General features: G+C 39.0%; 3 protein-coding genes across 7 annotated transcripts; all 3 read right to left on the bottom strand.

The window, feature by feature from the left end:
* Window positions 1-488: 488 nt before the first annotated feature.
* On the bottom strand, window positions 489-10,977 carry smek1 (SMEK homolog 1, suppressor of mek1 (Dictyostelium)). Of its 2 annotated transcripts, none has more exons than XM_026194640.1 (15): window positions 9,724-10,977; window positions 9,490-9,545; window positions 9,296-9,394; window positions 8,536-9,153; window positions 7,649-7,726; window positions 7,434-7,550; window positions 5,953-6,069; window positions 5,730-5,861; window positions 5,194-5,296; window positions 4,949-5,107; window positions 4,661-4,830; window positions 3,669-3,811; window positions 2,846-3,036; window positions 1,919-2,139; window positions 489-1,363 (listed from the first exon to the last, which is right to left on the bottom strand). In XM_026194640.1, the coding sequence occupies exons 1-15, from the start codon at window positions 9,863-9,865 to the stop codon at window positions 1,238-1,240; spliced, it is 2,472 nt and encodes an 823-aa protein (XP_026050425.1). In that variant the 5' UTR covers window positions 9,866-10,977; the 3' UTR covers window positions 489-1,237. The 2 variants fall into 2 exon arrangements, with proteins under 2 accessions (XP_026050425.1, XP_026050426.1); XM_026194641.1 differs by having other exon boundaries at window positions 3,669-3,808.
* Window positions 10,978-11,037: 60 nt separating this feature from the next.
* On the bottom strand, window positions 11,038-15,975 carry erh (ERH mRNA splicing and mitosis factor). The gene is made up of 4 exons (XM_026194642.1): window positions 15,818-15,975; window positions 15,291-15,378; window positions 12,499-12,619; window positions 11,038-12,401 (listed from the first exon to the last, which is right to left on the bottom strand). The coding sequence occupies exons 1-4, from the start codon at window positions 15,818-15,820 to the stop codon at window positions 12,293-12,295; spliced, it is 321 nt and encodes a 106-aa protein (XP_026050427.1). The 5' UTR covers window positions 15,821-15,975; the 3' UTR covers window positions 11,038-12,292.
* A 682-nt stretch (window positions 15,976-16,657) lies between these two features.
* Window positions 16,658-22,840, bottom strand: paplnb (papilin b, proteoglycan-like sulfated glycoprotein). Of its 4 annotated transcripts, none has more exons than XM_026143282.1 (13): window positions 22,712-22,840; window positions 22,407-22,489; window positions 21,956-22,065; window positions 21,144-21,204; window positions 20,952-21,054; window positions 20,754-20,884; window positions 19,982-20,302; window positions 19,583-19,759; window positions 19,356-19,506; window positions 19,190-19,270; window positions 17,833-17,986; window positions 17,642-17,717; window positions 16,658-17,258 (listed from the first exon to the last, which is right to left on the bottom strand). In XM_026143282.1, the coding sequence occupies exons 2-13, from the start codon at window positions 22,461-22,463 to the stop codon at window positions 16,980-16,982; spliced, it is 1,701 nt and encodes a 566-aa protein (XP_025999067.1). In that variant the 5' UTR covers window positions 22,464-22,489; window positions 22,712-22,840; the 3' UTR covers window positions 16,658-16,979. The 4 variants fall into 4 exon arrangements, with proteins under 4 accessions (XP_025999067.1, XP_025999064.1, XP_025999066.1 ...); XM_026143279.1 differs by having other exon boundaries at window positions 16,658-17,261; window positions 22,712-22,839; XM_026143281.1 differs by having other exon boundaries at window positions 16,658-17,261; window positions 20,754-20,881; window positions 22,712-22,839.

Genomic DNA, 22,840 nt, shown 5'->3' with positions numbered 1-22,840 from the left:
TTCTTCAGTTTGACCTTCTAGCTTGTGGAACCATTGTGAACCAAAAAGAACTGTCTGCGCTACAGAAACAGGGGCACCCATCTTCTAGCAAGGAGCCAAAAACTGTAATATATAGTAAAGTAGATGCAGCCAGGAACACTTGATTACTAGAACAAAGGGTAGTAGGACATCTTACAGCAAAGATCATTTTAATGGTCCCAAATTTTCTGAACAACTAGTGTACACTCATGTAAAAGAAAGGAAAAACAAAAGATATGACAAAATTCATCACATCTAGAATTCCACTCAATCTTTAATCAAGACGGGATTACAAATTCTCCAAAAAATCTGCAGTTTCAAAGGGCAAAAAGGGTAAAACTAGCTCACCTACTGAGGTCTTTAAAAACCTGTTCAAGTGTGACTGAAAACGTCCTGAACATTTAAAGGCAGGTCTTTTTTTTGTAGTCATTTACAAAAAAAAAAGAAAAAAGAAAAAGACTGTGACAAATACAGAACATAAAAGAAAATAATGAAGAAACTGCTGGCTTTTTTTTCCTCTTCGGAGAAACAACGTCCGCTGAGGAACGGCGACACTGATGACATCATCAAATGACAACAAGGACAGCGCTTTGCCACATGCTGCCTCCCATCTGGTCCTATATGCTAACTTAAAAAGGGAGAAAAAGCAACAGACAAAGAGAAGGGAGAGAGCAGGGGAGAAAAGAAGGAGAAAGGAACAGGAAGGAAGTGGATTCTGAGGAGGGGACGGGGGTGCGAGTGGTGGCTCTAGGTCTGAATTGGCCGACCCGTTTGGGCCACTGTGATGTCCTTCCCTGAGTGGGGGGCAGGTGGGGGTCAGTGGGTTATGGTCCAAGCCCGCGAGCTCTCTGGGATTTCTGTCTGTGTTGTATGTGGTCTTTTCCTCCAGTTGCTAAATTACCAAACTCATGGCTCATACTGTTTGAGTCCGTTGAAGATTTATTGAGTGAAATTTTTTTCCCCTCTCCAAACTTTCAATCGTCTCTTCCCATTTTCAGACGGTTTTTCCACTCCTGGTCTCCTGATTGGCACTTGTATGAATTGGACTAGTGTGAGGAGCCTTCAGATCCATTCACAGTCTGCTCCTCATGTGGCCACCCGTTGACACTGAGCGGTGGTTTTCATTCATTCAATTTGTTTACAAGTTTGATCGTTCCTGTGTAAAGTCTATGCGCTGAGACTGCCTGAGCGGTGCACAAGCTGAGACAGTGACGCTTCTTTAGGAGCTCAGCTTGGACTTCTTTGAGGGTGGCAGAGGGTCTTCTTTACTCTCTCCATCCTCCTCCTCTTCCTCCTCCTCGTCATCATCATCATCAGGATAGTCCACAAGTCCCACCAAACCTCCCTGAAGCAGAAACGAGACACCCAGTTTGCAGAAACTGCAATTATTATTTGCAGACATGTTTCAACACTGCTTTCTTTATAACTCGCAATCATATGCCCATTACACATACATGTCAATATTGCATGCAATTCTTCACAACTACTAAACTCACTGCATTTTTTCCCCCCATTTTTGTATATAATTTGGTGTTAATTGTCCTGATTTTGTGCAGCGAGTCTTCCATTTTTAGAAATCTATTAAATCCATAAATAACACACTTTCTGATAATCTCCATCCCCCCTCTATTTTTCCACCATGTAAATAAAGTCAGCTAGAAAAAAATATCCTAGTCCAGTGGCACAATGGTTATCATGTCCAGTTTTTGTATTATATAACAAGAATAGAGGGGGAGTTGTGAGAAATTTAACAGTATAAGTGTGAAGATTCATAGCTAAATCTCATTTCTTACTAAATCCTTCACTTAAGTGTTTAAAGCATTGCCAACACTGTGCAAATCTTTTTTTTTTTTTTTTTTTTAACTTTGCTCATTAAGAAAAAAAAAATGTTGACAGGTACCTTTGTGGTTACAGTTGTGGTGGAGGGTGAGCTCCGTGCGCCTGAGCCTGGAGAGCCTGGAGACCCTGGCGATCCTGGAGAACCTGGGTTTAGTGAGGCAGATGAAGGAGGGCTGGAGAGGCTGGTTTTAGTGGAGCCCGAGAAGGAAAGCTTGAAACTGGGATTCTGTCTGCCCGACAAGCTCGACTTTCCCAGTACTTCTTTCTCCTCTGAGTCTTTCACTGTGGGTCAACATGATGAGGTGATAAAGAAAAGGTCATTCTCTCATTAAAATTCTTTAAAATTTTGGAGGGGTGAATATAATTGTCTCCTCAGAAATCAGGACAGGCTTTTGCACGACATATTTTCCTTCTTAGGCGTCTCTCACTACTTATAAATATACCTAGCCAGCATGTAAAAACTGGTTCTGAGTGGCACCGCTATGCTGAACCAAATGAAAACAGTTTTCTTTGAGTGAATCCTTACAAAATGCCATACAAGACAATAACAGAACACATTATGTGCAAAGCCCAATGCACCATTTTAAAAAAATCAAAATTAACTTATCTTGGCTCTGCAACACCTTACAAGCAAATTTCAGGAAATTCAGTTTGGTAGTTTTTGCTTCTTGCTGACAAACAACAAACAACTTTCATCTGGGGAGGAATAATGTAAGAACCATATACACTGGTGATTTCCCCATGACTACACCTAAAGCTATCAATGTAACCGAGACAACCCAATTACAATGTATTTTTCACCTAAAATTTGCCATTACATCTATAACCCTGAAATACCCTTTATAAAATCTATTCTTGTATCAAATTTACAGGGGCTTCGTTTTCAGAAATAATCAGCTAGTAACATTAATTTATATAATTAACAAAAGGAATGGATTCTTTCCAACCCCAATTTCCCACCAAACATCACAAGTTTCCTTGCACGTACATTTCTTTCTTTCCATGAACTTGCTAATTGGTTCCATGAGGTCTTCCTCACTCTTCATTTTATCAGAGGGAGGAACAACTGCCTCGCCATCCTCAAGGTCATCTTCATCTGCATTGAACCACATCTCCTCCTCATCCTCCAGCGTCCGTGCATCACGTCGGAAGCGGTGGTTCCTCAAGATGGAGCGCATGCTGTCAAAGAAAATGCACAGTTCAGCAATCAGGAAAAAAAAAAGATTTTCTATTCTTTGAAAGCTCTTAGTTAGTCAAATTTCCTCTTACAGAACTAATGTAATCCACAAACATGTGGTTTGCATTAGTATACACATACACATGAAGTATACACATAGCCCAAGAAGCTGTTATAAAACATACACCACATTCGTTTAAAAATTAAGTCGATATTTTATAACATGAAATTTAACAGAAGTATTACAGATTAACAAAACAAACCCATCCAGTTTCGCTTTAAGAGTCATAGATGATCAACTGGTCTATTGCTTAACTATAAACAGTTAGACTGCGTTAAGTTGCAAAACCTTCTCTATAAGTGGAAACTTGCTTTTGTACAGTTGGTGAAATACAAGTGTAAGGATGCGTTTCAAAAGAATATAAACTGGGCACGATTTACAACACAGCAGCTCAAAATAGCACTATGACTCAACAAAGCTGCCTTCAGAAAAAAACAATTCATGAAAAAAAAAAAATTCATCAAAATTAGTCATTCAAGATGTCACACGCACTTTTTCCATTTAGTGTCAGACAAACATTGTCTGTCAATACATAATTAGATAAAGGCAGCAGTCAAGACAAAATCTTCTTACCTATCAAGTTTGGGGTTGTCCTGCCTTTCTCGTTGTTGTTCATACCGCAGTTTTAGGCCTTTAAATGTCTGGACGTAGTCCACATCCTCAAGAGCCTTCCAGTAGTTCTCTATTATATGAGCCGTTAGAGACTTCACATCCTCCTGGGAGCAATGGCAATCGGGAGCGGAGAACACAGAAATGGTAGCAGAGGGGGAAAGTATGGAAAGAGAAAAAGATGGGCAGTTTACAGTTTTCGATAAAGCAGAGTGGGAAAAAAAAAGTTGGAAAGAAGCCAATGAGGGAAATACAAAAGGCAGATTAGAACTAATTCTAATGAAAGCACACATAACAACTGGACTGAGCATTTTCAGACCTATAGTTCCTTTACTCTGGTCTAAATCAGGTGATGAGTTTGTAAACCTGTAGCTTTTTCTTCTGTTGTTTGCTTTGTTTTTGCATTGACAAAACCCCAAGCTAACTTCACCACCATCTCCTCAAAAGTCTTGGGCATGGTTGTTTTGGTCAGAACCAAACAACCTTAAAACACGTCACAGTTTGGTTTGAATGGACTCAATACTTGTAAACTTTTAGGGATTTAGTTTGACATCGTACACATATCAGTTTCTCTGATTAAATATAAAATCACTTAAGATAGAGAGAATACGTTTTTAATGCCTAACAAATAATTACAGCTATGTTTGCACATCAGTTAGCCATACATTGGTTTTTTTAAACCTGTAAGACATGACCAGTTTTTTCAGTACAGGTTTTTCAGGCTCTTCAAATGTGAGAAGCAGAAGCAATAAAAAACAGGAACAAAAATCAGTAACACAAGTGAAACCAAACATATTTTTCCTTCCAGCTTCCCAAACCAAGTTAACCATGAGATGTACAGACCGCTATTATGGCGCTCTGACATCATTTATATGCTGATCATGTCGCTCAAGGTTCTTTTGTGTTAAATATATACTGTTGTTTACCTATTAAATTTTGGTATGAAAAATACTCACCACACGAACATACTCAAACATCTCAATAATAGCAGAGTTCATGAGATTGTAGCGTGAGCCGTTATTGAGGAAGGCCTTGATGACAGGTTCAAAGAGAAAATTTCTCATGATGTAGCGATTGTAGAATTCATCCTTTAGACCAATAATTCTTCGCATGAAACGCAGGGCGCCTGTGCAGGGAGAAACACAATGTTCAATATTAAGCAATAGATGTCCTTATTTGTCAAACAGACTTTAATTGTATCGTTCTCTACTTTGACAGATATAGTTGGAAGAACTGTGACTTACATAGAGCCAGGAAAGCATGCCGGGAGGCTGTGAGCACCAATACCCTCCTGAGAATATCCTTGTTGATGATGTAGTTCTTGATGTGATAGGTGTGATGCTCAACACAAAATGTTAGCAGCTCCAAAATCAAGGCCAGCAACTGGGATGTTTGAAAGTCATCTAAAGGAGGAAAGAAAGAACGTGAGAAAGCTAGCAACATAAAAACTTGTAGATTAAAAAAAAGAAATCTAACAAAAACTCGGTACCTTTGCTAGGTTTTTCTTCCGTGGTGTTGGCCAGTAGTGGAGCTGATAAAACATGCATACAGTGCTTGTAGAAGAAGCTCAGAAACTCAGTTTTTTCTGTTTTCTGTAAAAAATAAAATAAAAATAAGGAAACAGATACTTTGCTGAATTGCTAAATTTTTAAAATGTACTTGAGCTTTTCACTCCAGTTCAAAAGAATTACAAGCAAGAAAGTGAAGCTGCAGATATCCTGGCCAACCTGTTGAATTGGTGGCAGTGATGTTTTCAGTTACTAGACAGTAACTTGATTAACAAGGAAATCTGCCTTCTTTTTTTTTTTTTACTGATAGGACTATTGTCTTTGTCCAAAGCGCAAGAACCCACAGACATAACATTTGTTCTCTTTTGTATTTAAGCACTTACACATTTTGAAAGCCAACTCTTATCTGCGCAATGGACTTATTTTGTTTTGTTTTGATTTTTGTTTGTTTTACAGTCAGTGTAAATAGTACATACATACATAGTGGAAACTATGTAAAAGCAGCATTCACACTCACATTTGCAGTAGCAAGCATATTCTCTGGATCCACCAGAGTTCGCAGCAGACCCATTAACTGCACTGCACCACCAAGCTCTGGGTCTGTGTCACAGATCATGTGCTCTATGATCAGGTTGATCAAGAGGATGTCCTGAAAGGCAAATAAGTTTTAGTTTATGTGCATCATTGTGATAAATGGACATCATTCCTATTTATCATGTTGCCTTTGTGTATATACTCACATCATCATTCTGCTGTGATTCCTGCATGACGAACTCTCGTACCATGGAGGGGTTGTATTCCACCAGATAAGAGAAGATATCTGTGGCTGCCCCACGCACCTGAACATCGTCCATTCCCTTTTCAAAATAAATCTATTTATTATATTTATCAGCAGATTTTTGATTTGCACGCCAGGAAATTTTGAAATGTACTTTAAAATTGTTCAAAAGTAATAACTTTTAAAAAAGGAACAACCTTTGTTGTTTCTCTCTCTGATAAAATCAAGAGTGATATAATGAAAACAAAAGTCATGATCAGCTTCAAAATCAGCTTGTGTGCACAGGTTTAAGAAGTACATGTAATTGTATCGATATAGTGAGAGCAAACAATTCAAAACCCAACTCAAGATTTCAAGAACAAAAACTATCGATTTAAACATAACAAAAATAAAAAGGTCAGTGGCAAATTATAGAGAAAAGACCCATACAGTGAAAGGACACCTCAATTGCACGTTTACGCATTATTGTTGCCATTTTGTGAGGTGCTAAACTGGTTTCCCCATGTAAAGTTAATCAAGTTGCCCACCCCCCTTTTTTTCCCCCATTCCCCAAGAAAACACTTTAAAATCTGTAAATCTCTCTGCTTTAGTGCCTGACCTTGCTTTAACTCACAATAGTAATCATTAAGCTCGAGTTTGACTCATGGTTGCACTTTAGTAGTTCTTGTAATGTCTAACAAATTCTTTGGACAGTGAATCCCCATTAACCCAATGGCTATATGAGCAGAAGGTCTTTCCTGACCTTCCTCACATACACTTTACAAGCAGATAATATGAATTGTACCACCACCAAAAAAAAAAAAATCTTATTAGCTTACTAGCCAAAAAGCCCATCATGCCCTGAAACCACAACTTTGATGACTAACTGCATGCATGTTCAATGTATGTTAAGCCTCAGTGTTTATCACATAGCACTTCTTTTAAGCCCATTTAAACTCAAATTCCATGTGAGAAGTTAAACACACGAGTTAACTAAAAGAAAAAATAAAACTTAATTGAAATTTATTTTTGACAAGGGATGCATACAAAAGAAATGTGCTATCTTCTCAGTCACAACACATTTAATGCTACAGATATCACATGCTGGAGTCTGATTCTGCTTTCTCAACTAGGTGTTCCTGTGGTATGCCCTGGCAACCTTCAAGTACTGTTCAGCAAAAAATAAATGTAATGAGCAAACTAGCATGTTCCAGTTATTTTTTAATAGAATAATTATAGATCATTATAACAAAAAAAGAAGATTTTGTTGTTATAGAATTAAGGGACATACTACTAGTATGTCCCTTAATTCAATTTTATTGCATCAGAAAGTTGAAGGCATCACCCATGATCAAAATGCAAAAGGCTGCAACATCACCAAAGCTACTGACGTCAACAGACAAATTATTTTAGTGCGAGAAAACCACAAAACTATTCATCTGAGATTAATGCCACTGGACTTACCAGAATAACCTCTAGTGCAGGTAGAATGCCCATGTTTGATAATGTCTTGAAGAAAGCATCCCTGTTTTGAGGTTGTAATGTTTGAGAGAATGCACAGAACTCCTTTAGGAAGTTTACCTAAAAGGAATAAACAAAGAGAGGTCAACAAAACAAAGATCTTAAGAGTTTGTGACTGCAACAACTTTAAATAAATAAATTATTAAATTCTGGTATACCAGTTCGTGTCTTTTGTCATCATCTGTGGCCTCATCTGTTAGCTGTGCAAAGAGGTCTGTCAGGAACTTCTCATCGTCCTGACATCAAAAAAGGGAGATGAGATTTTAGAAGTCAGTATTAAGAGTATGATTAATATGTCAATGTATGACAGACACCCAATTTTCACAAGTTACAAAGCTGTTATTGGTTTACAATAGTACAAGGCCAACATAATTACACAGAAAACAAAAGTGAATTGCATCATGTTTGTCAATGAGAAATTTGGAGCATAAACAATGTGATCTATCTGGTCATAAAAATACTTTTGATATGTTTATGCTGAAAACACCATCTCATTCAATGACATCTACTACCACTTTAAATATTTTTTAAAACCTTGGTTAGTGAACGGTTTGATTTAAGCTTGCCTGCCTTATGCTAATTAAGGAAGCAAAGACTCATATCTGTAGTGTTTGACTTCAGAGCGTGATATAGCAAAGTCAACAATGTGCCCGTTTCAGTTTTCCTCTAGCGCAGCATAACAGATTTACACAACACTACTGTGCCTCCATGGAGACAGCCATACATAAACAATGCTGAGTTGACACAGGATAAAAACACAAAGGTCACATGATCATAAAAGGGTGCCAGACAATCTCAGACAGGGTAAAAGTACAATCAGTCAAAAATAAAACCAATGTACAATCCTATAATTACTGTAATTTGAGGCTCACTAACATTTCATAAAAGAAATTCTCCTTTGTGAGGATTACAGTATATTCACAAGTTTACCTATTTATAACACTTGCTTCAATTAAACCATTTGTTTAAAATGTAGTGTTTATACAAAGTAAAAACAACAACCCCATACTGTTAGATCATACTACTACATGTCTGCTTATCTCACCTGTAGCATGCCCACAATCTCCACCTTGTTGAAAAAGATGAAGGAGTGCAAGGTGGACAGCATGTTTTCCTCAAAAACAGAGGGCGTGGGCAGCACCATATCCTGAATATACTGCACCCGATATGTCTGGTGAATTTTCTGACGCAGTTCAGGATCAGAGATGGGGATCACCTCCTTAAACCGGGCTGTTTTAGTGAGAAACTCACGATGCCGCCTTGGCTGCGGGAGTGCTGGGTCAAACTCCAGGCAACCAATGACGTCCATTATGCACTCATCAGAAAACATCACCTCAAAGAGTGCAGTACGATTCAGCAGGAAGATGCCTTTCATTATTTCATACAGGTGGTGCAGTCCCTCTCTGTTCTCCAAATCCTCACAAACACGGAACAATTCAAGGAGCTTGCGAATATAGCCTTCATTCTCCACAGCCAGTGCTAGTTTTTCACGCCGCAGTGGTGATGGGAGAGAAGAGGCCACCAACTCGGCCAGGTCCTCCAAACGGTTCAGTTCGCATGGTGGTAATTCCAAACCTGGGGATGACATGTCATCAAAACGCTCCTCCTCCGATTCGTCCACCACATCCTGTGTGATGTCAACTGAAGGGTCCTTTCCCTGCACCTTAATAAAACACAAGTGCGGACAAACATATTAGCACCTCAGGATGTAACTACATAAGGGATCACCAGGAACACAAATAGCATCAAACCCACAAACTAATGGAGATGAAAAACTCAAACCCACACAAATTAAGTACACTAACCTGGCATATTTTCTCCCAGATTTCATCACAGCCAGCCTTCTCCTGGAAACTGAGTGCTAGATCATAATTTTCAGCCTCTGACCACACTATCAATGTGTCCTTTTCAAAAGAAAAACAAAGCCAATTTACAATAAACAGAGCAGAATGGGGGGGGGGGGGATCAGTTTTGGATGTTCATCATGTTATGTACTGACCTGTTGTTTCTGGTAGGCTGTGTTTGGGTTAATTTTGGACTCCAGCAGAAGGGAACCTGTCAGGTTTAAAACAAAGGTAGCCCAAAATTGTAGGTTACTGCATTTGCTTCAAATAAGTAATACGTGTACAAATTTCAGGTGATACAGGTGGTTAAAATGAGTGCGGAACGTCTTGTTTTTGTAGTAATAACTGAGCTACTACAATCTTCGTGTGGTATTCCTGCGTTCGCTTACCATCGCTCTCTGCTCGCACCAGGAGAGACGTGCCTTTCAAGCGCTCCACATAGCCCGACGAGACGTGCCCGGTCCCACGGTCATCCCACTGTCTGTCCTCATTGAGGGTATAGACTTTGACTCGCCGACGAGTGTCCGTCATCCTGGCAGTTTCTTGTAACCCGTTCTCCCCTTCCGGGCCTTTTACGGGGTGCTTTCTTCACCTAGTAACGCCACAACTTCAATTCACTTTTTACAGCTGCTCACTTCTACAAGAGTATTAACTAAATATGAATCGGCGGGGGGTCACTTAGGATAAGTTCTAAAAGCAACTTAAAAGTGGATCGCCTCAACAAGTTTCCAGCAGGATTCCGCAATAATTGTTAAAATTACTACTGCAATATCTCGCATTTCTTGACGAGCTGCCTCAAAACTTACACTGCCAGCGCTATAGGCAAGGCGCCACGCAGACTCCGCGTACAAACCATTGTAGGAAGCTAACGACAAAATTAAAGAGCGGAGGACGTCGTTATCTTACGCGTTAAACGACAAAACAACGAATGTCACTGCAATATACAGCTGAGAACAGAGTACTGAAAAAGAAGCAGATATTACGATGACTGGCTCACGAAACACTCCTGCTTATATGTACAGCTTGTACGCTTACAGGTAACGTTAGCTATCAACCCTTACGAGTTAACTCGCTAGCTAGTACGCTAAGTACCTATGCTCCACATATCCAATGTTAAACTACCATTTGAAGCAGATTAACTATAGAGTTAGCTGTCGATAACATTACTTTATACTTGCGGACAACAGACACCCGTTTTAAGCCTGGAACAATGTTTCTATTCTTCTTTAAATAATACGCCAGCTAGCTAACGTTAGCTGCTATTTCTTTCCCAAGTGTTCCGCCATGTTCTGGCTCGGGGCCGCGGAGAGACCACTCTCTCCTTACTCTTACTCATGCATCCCCAAAACTGTGTAAACCAACAAACTGGAGTCGTATAATTACTTGAAGGTTACGCTTTACATTATACTGCTATTTGCCATTCATTGCCGATGTCTTGCTCAGATAATTGCTAAGTGCCCCCCGTGAGTATTCAGCCATCTTGGGTCCCTTCACAGTCAGTACGGGGTTTCCAGCACGGCAACAACAGGGCAGCCCGCCACATTTAAAGAGACAGTAACAGAGAAAATAAACTGTATTTGAGGCCACGTCCAGCATGAATGGGTCTAACTTTTGCGATACTCACCTGCCAGTCACACTATCATTGTGTATAAAAATTCAGTGTTCATCGCACTAATGGTCGCATATACACGAGTGGACACCAGTCAGAAACAATCGTTTATTTTGTTTCAATAAAAGAAAACAGAAATGCAGAGTTGAAATCAGTTGTTATGCAACACAGCAGAATTACAAAAACGTTTTATATCACAATGGTGGGCTTTTAAAACATAATGAAAACTCAAAAACGTCCATTAATTATAGTAACAAATATCCTGGGTCATCATGTGATCATCAGTCTTCAGCCACTGATCTACTTCAAAAATAAAACGGCTGCTTTCAAAGTCCACAACGTCTTGAAATTCAACCACCCAGGAATGAAATAAAATTCACATAACTTTTAGGGAAACTGAAAAACACACACACAAAAAAAGTTTTTCTACCTCGTGGAGTATTTCTCCATTCTTCCCATCATAGTGTAACAACTTAAACATGCAGGTTCCCAACCATGACCCAATTTTTCAGTATAAAGCCCAAAATGTACAGTTTCACCCCAATTATTCCAAACCTCTTTTGCCAATGAAAACAATGTGAAAACATTCCCTTTGTTAAAATGGGCAATGCAGTCTTTACAAAGAAAAAGAAAAGAAGCCCTTTTCATACATGTAGTCTTTTTTGATGGCACACATCAGATTCATAATTAAATTACTAACCTCATCAGATTTTTTTATGTATTACTTCCAAAAGGTAATGAATACGAATGAATTCATGTATGGCAAATGTCCTGCGAGATCAATGACACTTTTGCCACAGTTGCCAGTATAGCTGTTTTCACACACAAACTTAAAATGTTGGAACAGGCACATCAGGACATTGTGTAAATTTCTTTCTCACATGTAACACAAAAGCAAGCCTTCCATGTGGTTTAGGTGAGGGAGCTGCATGATCCTATAGAAAGGACACAATATGACTATAATATGACTAAGTTCCTATGCAAATTACATGAATTTTGTTCCTGGCTGAAATCCATTCAATGTCCAATCCAACTGCATCACACCTTTGTGTTCTTACATGCACCTCTCTCAGGTAATGTCAAGAAAGACTTCAGGCTGCAGTGCACATGTGAAAAGAGCTTACGTGTCTGAATGAAACTGCAAAAAGTGGCCTGAATGGAAAAAGTGGCGTCACTTAAGCACAGTGGTGGAACCATGTCTGAAAAGGGCTTTGCGTTAAAAATTACAAACACATGCTGCCAAGGATGACATTTCCAAAAAGAAAATCCCCAAATTTTTTCACATCCCCCAATTTTCCCCCCCAATCTCTCTTCCTCATGTTTGGTACAATATGAAATAATTCCCCCTGTCAAACTGACTTTGCAGCTTGCTGAGCCTGACGCCGTAAGAGGACGTATATCTTCTCCTTAATCCAGTCTTTGTTGTATGGTTGATATGTTTGAGTGTCAGCTCTGTATCTGTATAAAAAGTAAAATATTTTATTGAAACGTGACCAATGCATCCAAAGGGAATGTTGTGTTGCATTCAAATTCATACACAGCTAATTATACTTACACAAGACAGCTCAGATCTGCCAAGTCATCAATAAAGTCGAACAACTGACTAATGTCATAAGTAATGGAGGGACTGTTTGGATTCATCCTCTTGAGGTGCTCTTCATACATTTTGCAAACACCTGGGGAAGAGGCAAATGACATGCTGAATGGAAGCAAAAACAACAACAACAAAATGCAATCCACAGGAAAAAGCTAAAACAGCAAAAAACAAGCGTAATTTACATAGACTTTACAGTGTGCAGTAATCACTGAAAGAGAAAGACAAGATAAATAAAGAGGCCCTAATAAAGGGAATAAAGTAATAAGTGAAAACAAAGAAACCTTTGGCGTCACTTTCTGTATTTGTATCTGTATTTATTAGAGCTATTTTGAAATACCTTATATTTAACTGGTACGTTAATCTGTTATTTACTGGTCTTACTGTCTTGAAGCAACAGTGACCACATCATTTCCTCTGGGATTAATACAGTAGTCTGAATCTGTATACTGTGTGTATACTGCAGTTCAAGACACACAACAGATAATAAAGGCATTAAAAGGTATATGATAACCCCATTACTACGGAATGCATAACTTGAGTAAATGTACGTATTTTTAATCGCAGTCAGTTCTGAATATCATACTAATGATTATTCTTTGTGTAAGTGAACCTTGATTAATCTCTGTTCAATAGAGCTCAACTGCAGTTCAAAACCCATTAATGTAAAGCAAATGGTTTCCAGTGTATACTTTTAGTCTGTGTGCTGAGAGCGCTTTCAGTCACAGTCACCCTGTTCTTTGGGACAAGCTGCCTGCTGACCTGAGGTCAATTAGAGCTGTGTCAACATTCAAAAACAGGTATAAAACCTTTGAATTCTTTATTTTTTTACTAAGTTTTTTTGATGTTATTTTTAAACTTTTATAGTAAGCACAAGTTTACATGTTATTTGTGCTATATAAAAATGATGTTGACATTAGAGCAGGGCGATATGGCCAAAAATATTTATCACGATATACATTTGAAAATTTGCGATAACGATATAACTGACGATATAATTGATGCGAGACAAAATACAACTCCACAACATTACTAGCGCAAAAAGACAACCTTCCATTTATTTTCACTTAAACAAGAAGCTGGTTTTTATGTACATTAAAGCTTTATAAAAATGTAACAGTGCAAATGCAAATTCCTTGCTGAAAGTTTAACTAAAAGGCATTTCCAGTAGAAATGGGCTGACATATCCTGAGCATAACCATGTATAATATCCACTGAAGTTAAAAAGAGGTGCTTTGCAACATTAAACTGCAGTGTGCAGTACGCATTTTTCGGACCATAAGGTGCACGGGATTATAAGGCACATTAAGCGAAACAAAGCAGTCAGATAAATCAAACTTTATTCAACTCATTCTTGCTTCCTCCACTTCTGTACCATTGATTCATTAATGTTGAATTCTCTGGTAGCTGCTCTATTCCCATGTTGTTGCAGTATATTAATGACTAACCTCGTATTGCGGATGGATTATCTCAGTTGTTCTCCTGACTGAAGTTTGGTCCGTTTACAGCATCCTGCCATGCGACTGAATTTGTCTCTAACTATCAGGAACCTTAACGTTAACTTTTATAAGTGGAAAAGTGTTAGTGTTCGTCCTCCAGCTTCACTGTTTATGTTATGCTAACATAGCTGTGTCGCTAGCGATCACGTAGCACATCATTATATACCAGCTAGCCCAACTTCAGTAACCCTACAAATGTCACTGCTGTTTAGTTTCCTGTCTTCATTTATGTTGGAAGTGATAGCAGAGCTGTACATTTGAATTTTTTCAGAAATCTCTCAGTCAGAACATGCAATATCATGCTTAGGTAACTAGCGAAACTAGCGAGCTAACTTCCGCTAGCTAACTTCCTGCTAACTTCTAACTCGTTAAATGTAATAAATTTTGTTTTCATGGATGCCTGGAAGTTAAACTTCATAGTTACACCTGGTAAAGCAGCAATGCTGATCGTTTTATTAAAGATGAAAGAATTTAGACAGTTTTTAACTCTCAGTGATGCTGCAGTGTTGTTTGACCTGAAGTATACGGAGTTTAGGACACAGATTACTCCCAGATTTAAGAGCATCTTAGTCCGACAAATACGACAATAACAACAGCCGCTTGCATGTTCTGCAAAAAAATGTGCTTTGTCGTGTATCTGACGAACAAACACCAAACCAGTTCCACATCACTGAAGTTGCACCATTTTTTACAAACCAATTCTGGTTCATTTGTTTCACTCAACAATCGGCCATGTGCGTATGAAAACAAAGGAACTGCGCATGCGCGTTTTACTCATATTCTATCACGATATTTCATTTTCCTATCGTTGCCTAACATTATACCGGTATTACCGTGAACGGTATAATATGGCCCAGCCCTAGTTGACATAAAAGAATTTTGTTTCCTGAGTCCATAGTTTAAAGAGAGTCACATAATTAATATATATGTCTTTTCTCATGTTTTCTTTTTTACTTTCCAGAAACTAGAAAGTGATTACTGTCAGTCTGGGTTTTTGTTTTTTTCTCCACAAATTAAGATGAACCACATAATCCCATACACAGACAATACTTGGTACCAGGATTAATTTATTATTCACTGGCCTATCATTCGTATGTATTTACTATGAGAAAAATATCCTTTAAAAGAATGAGGAATCACAATAGATGATGAATTCAATAAAATTGCATCTGCTGCTACTACTAGTTACACTGAAAGTAAATATTTAAAAAAACTGCGAGATGATTTATGAATGAAAACATTAAACAGACTCACCCTCCATGCATTCATTAACTGACTCATAGTCAGCGTATGTGCGGCCCTCTGGTCTCTTGGTTGGTTGGACAAGCAAAATTGTGTGCGACTGTAAAATGATTGATAATGTTTAATACACACCACCACGTAGTTTCTCTGTGTCAAACCAAAGCACCTTAATTGGGCAGCTGATGCGAGTTTTTTGCGAGTTTTTGAGACTTGTGTAACCTTCTGCCCAGACATTTTCCAACACCAGTGTAAGGATGGTCATTCAGCTGCAGACCACCGACTTCATCAGTCTTTTACAAAACATCCACCATAACGTTACTTCAGCCACATCTCACATTAATAGAAATATGTAATTTGATTAGATGGTGAAATTAAGTTTTAAGAAACAACGAAGCGGTGGGCAAAAATGCGTGTTTGATAAGAATAGCAAAGCGTTAGCCTCGAAGCTTATTAGCTTAGCTGTGTGTGATTAGCACAAGCTAGTTGTGGCCTAAACTGAGAATTATTAGCTCTTTAGATGTAAAATAAAACACACTTACCATCTCTGTTTTCAACCCAAAGCCTCGCTATTTACTGGCTATGCAAAACTGAAAAAACTCGTATTCGGTGTAACTTCTCAGAACCCCGTGCGATGTAGCTGTTTGGTCTAAAAGTAATTTAGGGGAAGTGAAAAAGACCTCTTCCGGTTGTAAAATCGAGTCCCTTCAAAGTATAATTTTTGCTTCAAAATAAAAGTCCGATAATGCAACAGTAATGATTAAAATGTGATTTTTTTTCAGCAGACTTTGTTTGTAAAGGTACACATTATTTTTTCTAAATTCTCTTTTTTTTAATTATCATAGACATTATTTAAATGGACCCAGGTTGTGCATCTGAAAAGTGTAGCCAGCAGAGAAGCGCTCTAAAGCTGCCTTACTTTTAATAGCCAGTAGGGGCTGAACGCTTTGTCAGCCCCTGCAAGGCTCCTGCATAGAAGACTTCTAGTTGTACAGAAGTTTGTGGGGAAACGGCCCCCCAATAAATTACTTTTCTAATGAGTTTGTGAACTCACTTGCTGATTATTTAATGGGGGAAAATGTAAATTTAAATTGTAGTCATTATATTGTTTTGCTGTTTACACATTCACTTAACATAGAGAGATCTCTGGTTCATCCCTGGGAGGACACACAAAACCCTTCAGGTCTGCATCAAGAAAGACATCCAGCATACAAGTTGAGCTAGCTGTTGTGGTGACCCCTTGTGAACTTGGGAGCACCTCTGAGTAGCTTTTACTATTATCCTGCTCGTGTATTGACATGTCAGTAATGATGCCCTACAAGAAATGAAGATGCAAATAAAGCATTTTTTTTTTTCAAAATTACAACATAGCTGAACATTTATTAATTGGATATATGATTTAATTTGAGTAATTACAATGAAATAATTTTTTGTTTGAATCCCGACCTACAGGGCAACAACACATACACTGACATAGTGGAGATCACAAAAACAAACTGAAAGACAGTGAAACCAGGAAAAATAGCTATAATATTTGTGATGGCAAATCATATTTTTAAATGAAATATGTAATGTGGTTTGTTGTTCTTTTTTTCTTTATTTGGTGTGTATACTATAGGCTACATTTGTGTACCAAAATCACTTGATTTTCTTTAAACAGAGAGCATGACTGGGCACTTTTGGAGATATCAGTGACATGTGTGGTTATGGCCTTGCTCTCAGAAGGTCCCTGAGTGTCGCTCTCCTTGTAGTTTCTCTTGGAGATGTGGATACAGGCACCCTCGCCACACCTCCACACTCTCGTTGGCATGCCTCCAGGGACACAAAGTTGTTGGGATTGCCCTGGCAGCCTCCATACCAGAACTCGGTACACTTGGCAGTGGCAGGATTATAGCAGAACCGGACCGTCCAGGTCTCACAGGGGCCCTCATCACGAGGCAGGGAGCACAAATAGCCAGTGGATGGAGGAGTGGGTGATGGGTGCTGCTGATATAGGAGAAAACAAAGCAATATATACATTATATTTGTAGTGTGGTCTGCAGAAAAAGAGCTGCAATTGTTAGACATTTTAAATGGTGAAAGAAATATTAAGCGTTACATATATGATTATATAATTGTTTTGCAGAGACAAAGATACTTTCTTATGGTTGTTATTGTGAATAATGCTCTAAAAACACATGATATTTTATCCCTGTGGTGCTTCTATTTGACCATATCTTTTTGGTGAACACTCAAATTTAGTAAACTTGGCAAATACTTTGTTACTAAGTGAAGGTCATCACTAGATTTATATACACAGCTGTTATATTATTCAGAAAGGTTAACTGTGACTGGCTCATAAAATTAGTTAATAATGTGATTCCTACCACAGTCTGGTACTCAGGACAGCCAGCCTGTCCGAATCCTTGAGCGGGTGTCACCCCATCCAAACAACAGCCATACCTAAAACAGAGACGATGATTTTTCTTTTTTAATTTCAGTTTGAAAATGGGGAAAAGATTTCTCTACACTTTCACATCATTTTCTGCAAAATAGTGTTTAGAGGTACTCATGTTACCTAGTGCGGACACATTCTTGTGAGCATCCCAGGTTCCTGGGCCCCGTGGCAGAGGTACGGCCATCAGGACAGCAGCCGTAAGGCGACTGCGTACAGTGAGGTCTCACCTCATTAGGGTAAGAGTCATACACACTGTTTGTAGCTGGCCTTGAAACTAAAGCAAGTAAACAAATGAGGTCAAATATACTGTATGCATGCATTCCTTTCTAATTTTAAAAGCTTTTGACTAACATTTCTTAATAAGTCTGTGTAGGTTCTCAGTCATCTTTGTAGGTAATAAAAGATAAGTCATGAAAAGTTTGTTGTTGTTTTTAGTTAAAAAAAACAAAACAGCTTTTATAATACAGAAAACGCTTCGTAGAAGGAAAAAGAAATGGCTGTGTTTGAGCTTGTGGCTTACCTCCAGTTATCTAAGTTGGAAATTAGGCTAAAACAAGTTTGGAATTTTCTGTTTGTCTATGAAATACAAGAAGGCAATGGGAGGGCAGCACAGTCATAGTCTAGACAGCAACAATTACAACATGCCGAAAGCGTACATTATCTTTATTGCGTGAAGAACCCTCAACTGTGTTACAATACTAAAATTACTGTCTGCGTCGTCTTAAGAAACATTTGGTTTTTTTTTTGTTTTTTTACAGTGGCTTTGATTTCACATATATAAAATCCACTCTGAGTTGTGAAACACTGCTATGTCTGTGTGGGTGAGTGTCTCTAAATGTTCATTAATTCATTATTCAGCACTGTAATATCAGTTCAGTTCAAATTAGTTCAATTCAATTCAGTAGTACCAAATCACAAGAAAAAATGCCTGAAGGAGCTTTGTACTATAAGGCAAACCCCAAAAATCAAACAACCCCATATGAACAACCATTTTGCAATAGTGGGTAAGAGCATAGAGACAGGACTAAATACAGACTACGGGACAGAGAAGACAAAGATTTGGTGCTGCAGTGGTGTGTAAACATGTGGGCAATGAAAAGAGGTGAGTAGACAAGTTCCTGAAGCAGTCTGTGCCCTATAGCAGTATAGCTACAATCTGCTTCAGGGTCAGCCAACCCAGCCTAAACTATAAGCTTCATCAAAAAAAGAACATTTTGAGCTTAGTCTTTAAAGTAAACTTCCCCCAAATCCAAACTGGGACCTGAATGCTGAAGGCTCTGCCTCCCATTCTGCTTTTAAAATCTCTAGAAACTACAAGCAAGCCTGCAGTCTGAGAGAAAAGTGCTCTATTGGGATGATATGATTCTATGAGGTTCTATTACACACAAGGGTGATCTTATGTTGTAGTGCCACATATAAAGAAATTGCATGCTCAACCATGCAAAGAAAGATGGTAACATTTCCGCACTCATCATACCTGAAGGTTCTTCTGGAATATGGGGCACAAATCCTCTAATAGTGCTTCCACCTGGCCTTGGGTCCTGCACACTTGGGGCCGCTGGAAAAGAAACAAGGTTGACAATATAAAATAAATAAATAAAAGTAAAAATGATCAGAACTTGCTGCATTCAGATGTCACTCACTTTGCACCCCAGGGCAGGGCTGCGTGTTGCATTCCTCCACAGAATGTGGTCTGTGAGCTAACCCACAACGATCTTCAGGGTAGGGGTTCAAATCAGTGTCAAAACAGGCAACTCTCCTCTCCCTCACACCACCACCACAACTTCTCGAACACTGCGAGATAAACAAAGCTAGTAACGCTGAAAGGAAAATAACAGTTAAAGCTTTTTTTTGCTTTCTGTTCCCTTACCAGGCCGTACTCTGTCATATGCCAGGTTATGCGTGTGTAACAGGCAGGTCTGCGGCAGGCCTGGACAGAAGGAGGTCGAACCAGTCCACTGCATGCATGATCAGGCAGATGTTCGCCTCCTGGTCCAACGCAAACAACTTCCCTTGTCTGCTGTCCTTCTCCACAGGTTGCTGAACACTGACCATCAAATGCAACAATTTAGTTAATATTTTTAACTGATTTGAGTTGATAAATACAAGCAGTGTAACAATCATATGAACAAGGTCATACTTTATCCAAGATAGGTGTTGTATCAGCCAAAAAAAAAATTAAAATGGCAAAGATGGTCTAAGTAGACATAACTGTTTCATATCATTAGGATAGTTCAAATATGATAGTTTTTAACCGTAGGAGACATACTCCACTGAAGCTGGACACGCTGTACTCTGCAGTACATGGATGCATGTTGCAGGCCTGCTGACTCGGTGGCCTTTGCAGGCGCTGGGCAATGCAGTAAGTCTCGTCGACCACATGGGGGTTCACTGAGTCCTCAACTACACACTCCACACTACGATGCTGCATGCCTCCGCTGCACGAGGCAGAGCACTCGCCAAACACACTAGCTCTATAGACATATGTGAATGTCTCTGTTGGACGAGGAGCAGCAACAACAACTGGAGCAGAGGAGTGTACTGAGTTAGTGTCTTCATCCAAGCCCATAAACTCTCCACGGGTCAGTATCTAAAAAAAAAAGACAAATTATTAGGAAATAACTATAAGAAAAAGAACCAACAGGTATTACAAAAGTGAAAAGAGTCCTATAAATCGCCTTTTAGGAGAGTAAAATTCTCTATGACTAAAACAAAACTAAAAGACTGCATCAAAGAAAGGGAGGATAACAACAGAAATATCTTATGTATTCTTTTTCTACCTTTAACTTCAACAATCTTTTTTTCTAAATCTGGCTGACAAACAAGAGTTAGCAATAAAGAAAAAACTTCTTTGCTTTGAACAATCTGCATCTTTAAAAGTAAAAAATATACAGACGATCTTTCAACCTTATTTAGATTCATTTTTATGCTCTATTCTAGCGTCACACCCTGCTCTTGGATTATTTGGTACATTGAAACCCAAATATTCAAACTAAGTAAGAGTCACATGCATAGGTCTAATCTGCAGCTCCAAATCTCACCCTGCAGACACCATCCACACAGATATCACTGCGGCCCACATAGCACGGGGTCCCATCTACCACTGCAGTTCTGTGTCGGTAAAAGAAATCCTCTCCTCTCGGGACACAGTTGAGCTCACATGGATTAGCTGCTAGAAAAGGTTAGGGAGTCACAAACCTAAAAACACTTAAATATTGTTGTACATATTGTACATGTACCTCCACAATAAGGCAACCATGTGTAGCGTTTGCCATTAAAGTCCATTCTGTCAAACTGGGAGCACTGCTCCTGTCTGAAATCCCTTGAGCTCACTGGGCATTCCTGCATGACAGGAAATCGAACATTTAAACAAGATACTATCCGTTTTCTCTTTGTGAAAGTATTTTTAAATGGGTTTAAAGGATAATTACATGTGTATTGCAGGTGCGGAATGATTTGGAGGATCCTATGCAGTTATGTCCACCATCTGTCCTGCAGAAGGAAATGAAATAAATGGCATTTGCACACTCAAGTGTTAAAAAAGACACAAATTAAAAACGATATAAGAAGAGTGTTGGGTCTGTGTTTCCACAAGCCCCGCTAATTCTAGAGACTTATTCATCATGAAGAAAACAAGACAGTCGATCGATCGATTATTTGCGCAAGGGAGGCCTCGTCTGTGTCCACCACGAAAATGACCCCCAGATCTGACCTCCTCCTGCTACCTTTTATTGAGAGACAGTTCACACAAAACACGTCAGAACAAAGCCACGCCCCCTTTGTTCTAAGACAAAGCATTTTATGTATATGTGTGAACTTCTGTAAGAGTGTGTGTGTGTGTGTGTGTGTGTGTGTGTGTGTGTGTGTGTGTGTGTGTGTGTGTGTGTGTGTGTGTGTGTGTGTGTGTGTCAGACCTCCTGCTGACCAAAGGGTCGTAAACCCAGGAAGCTTACATCAAAAGAAACAGATCTTTCAGATAGGATGTATCTACAATAAAACCTCCCCCAGCACAGAGTGGTTGGAGAGGTGGTCAGGATTAAAGGAATGGCTTTGATCCTACTGCTTGAACTAAGACTGTACAAATTTAAGAAACACAATGGCAACATTCAACAATTAGACTTAACAAAGAGTCTTTTGTAATGTTACAAATGAATACAAAATTACCTTAAGTTCACATATTCAAAACACAATAGCAATGAATATAAATATGAGGCTCTTTACTTCATGCATTTCTTTGCCCTACCTTGAAGTAATACATTTCCTGGTTCTCACTGCCACCCCTGTGTCACAGCTGCGGCTGCAGGGTCCATAGGCTCCAAACTCACCCCAGTAGTCGTGGGTCGAACGTGTCAACTAAGCAAATAAGAGAAACTCAAAGTCAGGCTCTGGAACATGTTGTGCTCCCACATGGGACATCAGGACCTGACACAAATCCCTAACTCACACACTAAACGCATGCAAGACGCACTAAAAAAATATAGCATTTAGCCACAAACTAACACTTATACATTACACAACATTTTTACAAACCTGTTCTGTGACACATTGAACTAATCATGCTTGCACATCAGAAAATAAATCATTTACCACTTAAAAAAAAAATCAAAGGAATATTTTCCTGTGTCATAAGGTACTGTTGATATGAATCTGTAATAATACAATACTATTAATATTGTTAACATAAAAAAACTCACTGTAAAAGCAGGTACAGCCAGCAGCTGTAGGAGTCCCAGGACTTGCAGGATATTCATGTTCACCTGAAGCCACTGCTGAACTACTGACGAGGATAGCAATTAATTAACGCAACTTACAGTGCAAGAAATTCCATTTAACACAAATGATGTGCGTGCAGTTCATTCATCCATTAACAGATTAACGTGTATCAGATGAAACCTGAGTCCCTCAGGACCCCTGCTAATGTTTTAACAAGTATCTATTCCATGCAAATACAAATGAAAAGCTGGATAAAAAAACATGTAAAATCTTATTACTGAATTACCTGATTGAAGTGAATTCCCAGCTTGCTGACAAGCTGCACGGTGGGATGTGCACTTCAGCAGTGACAGCAGGCAACGACACCCAGCATTTCTTCTTCCATCACCCTCTCACTGCTTACTGACACCACAGC

The sequence above is a fragment of the Astatotilapia calliptera genome, chromosome 15 (assembly GCF_900246225.1).
Source record: "Astatotilapia calliptera chromosome 15, fAstCal1.2, whole genome shotgun sequence".
NCBI lineage: Eukaryota > Metazoa > Chordata > Actinopteri > Cichliformes > Cichlidae > Astatotilapia > Astatotilapia calliptera.
This window is presented reverse-complemented; position numbering and strand designations above follow the sequence as displayed.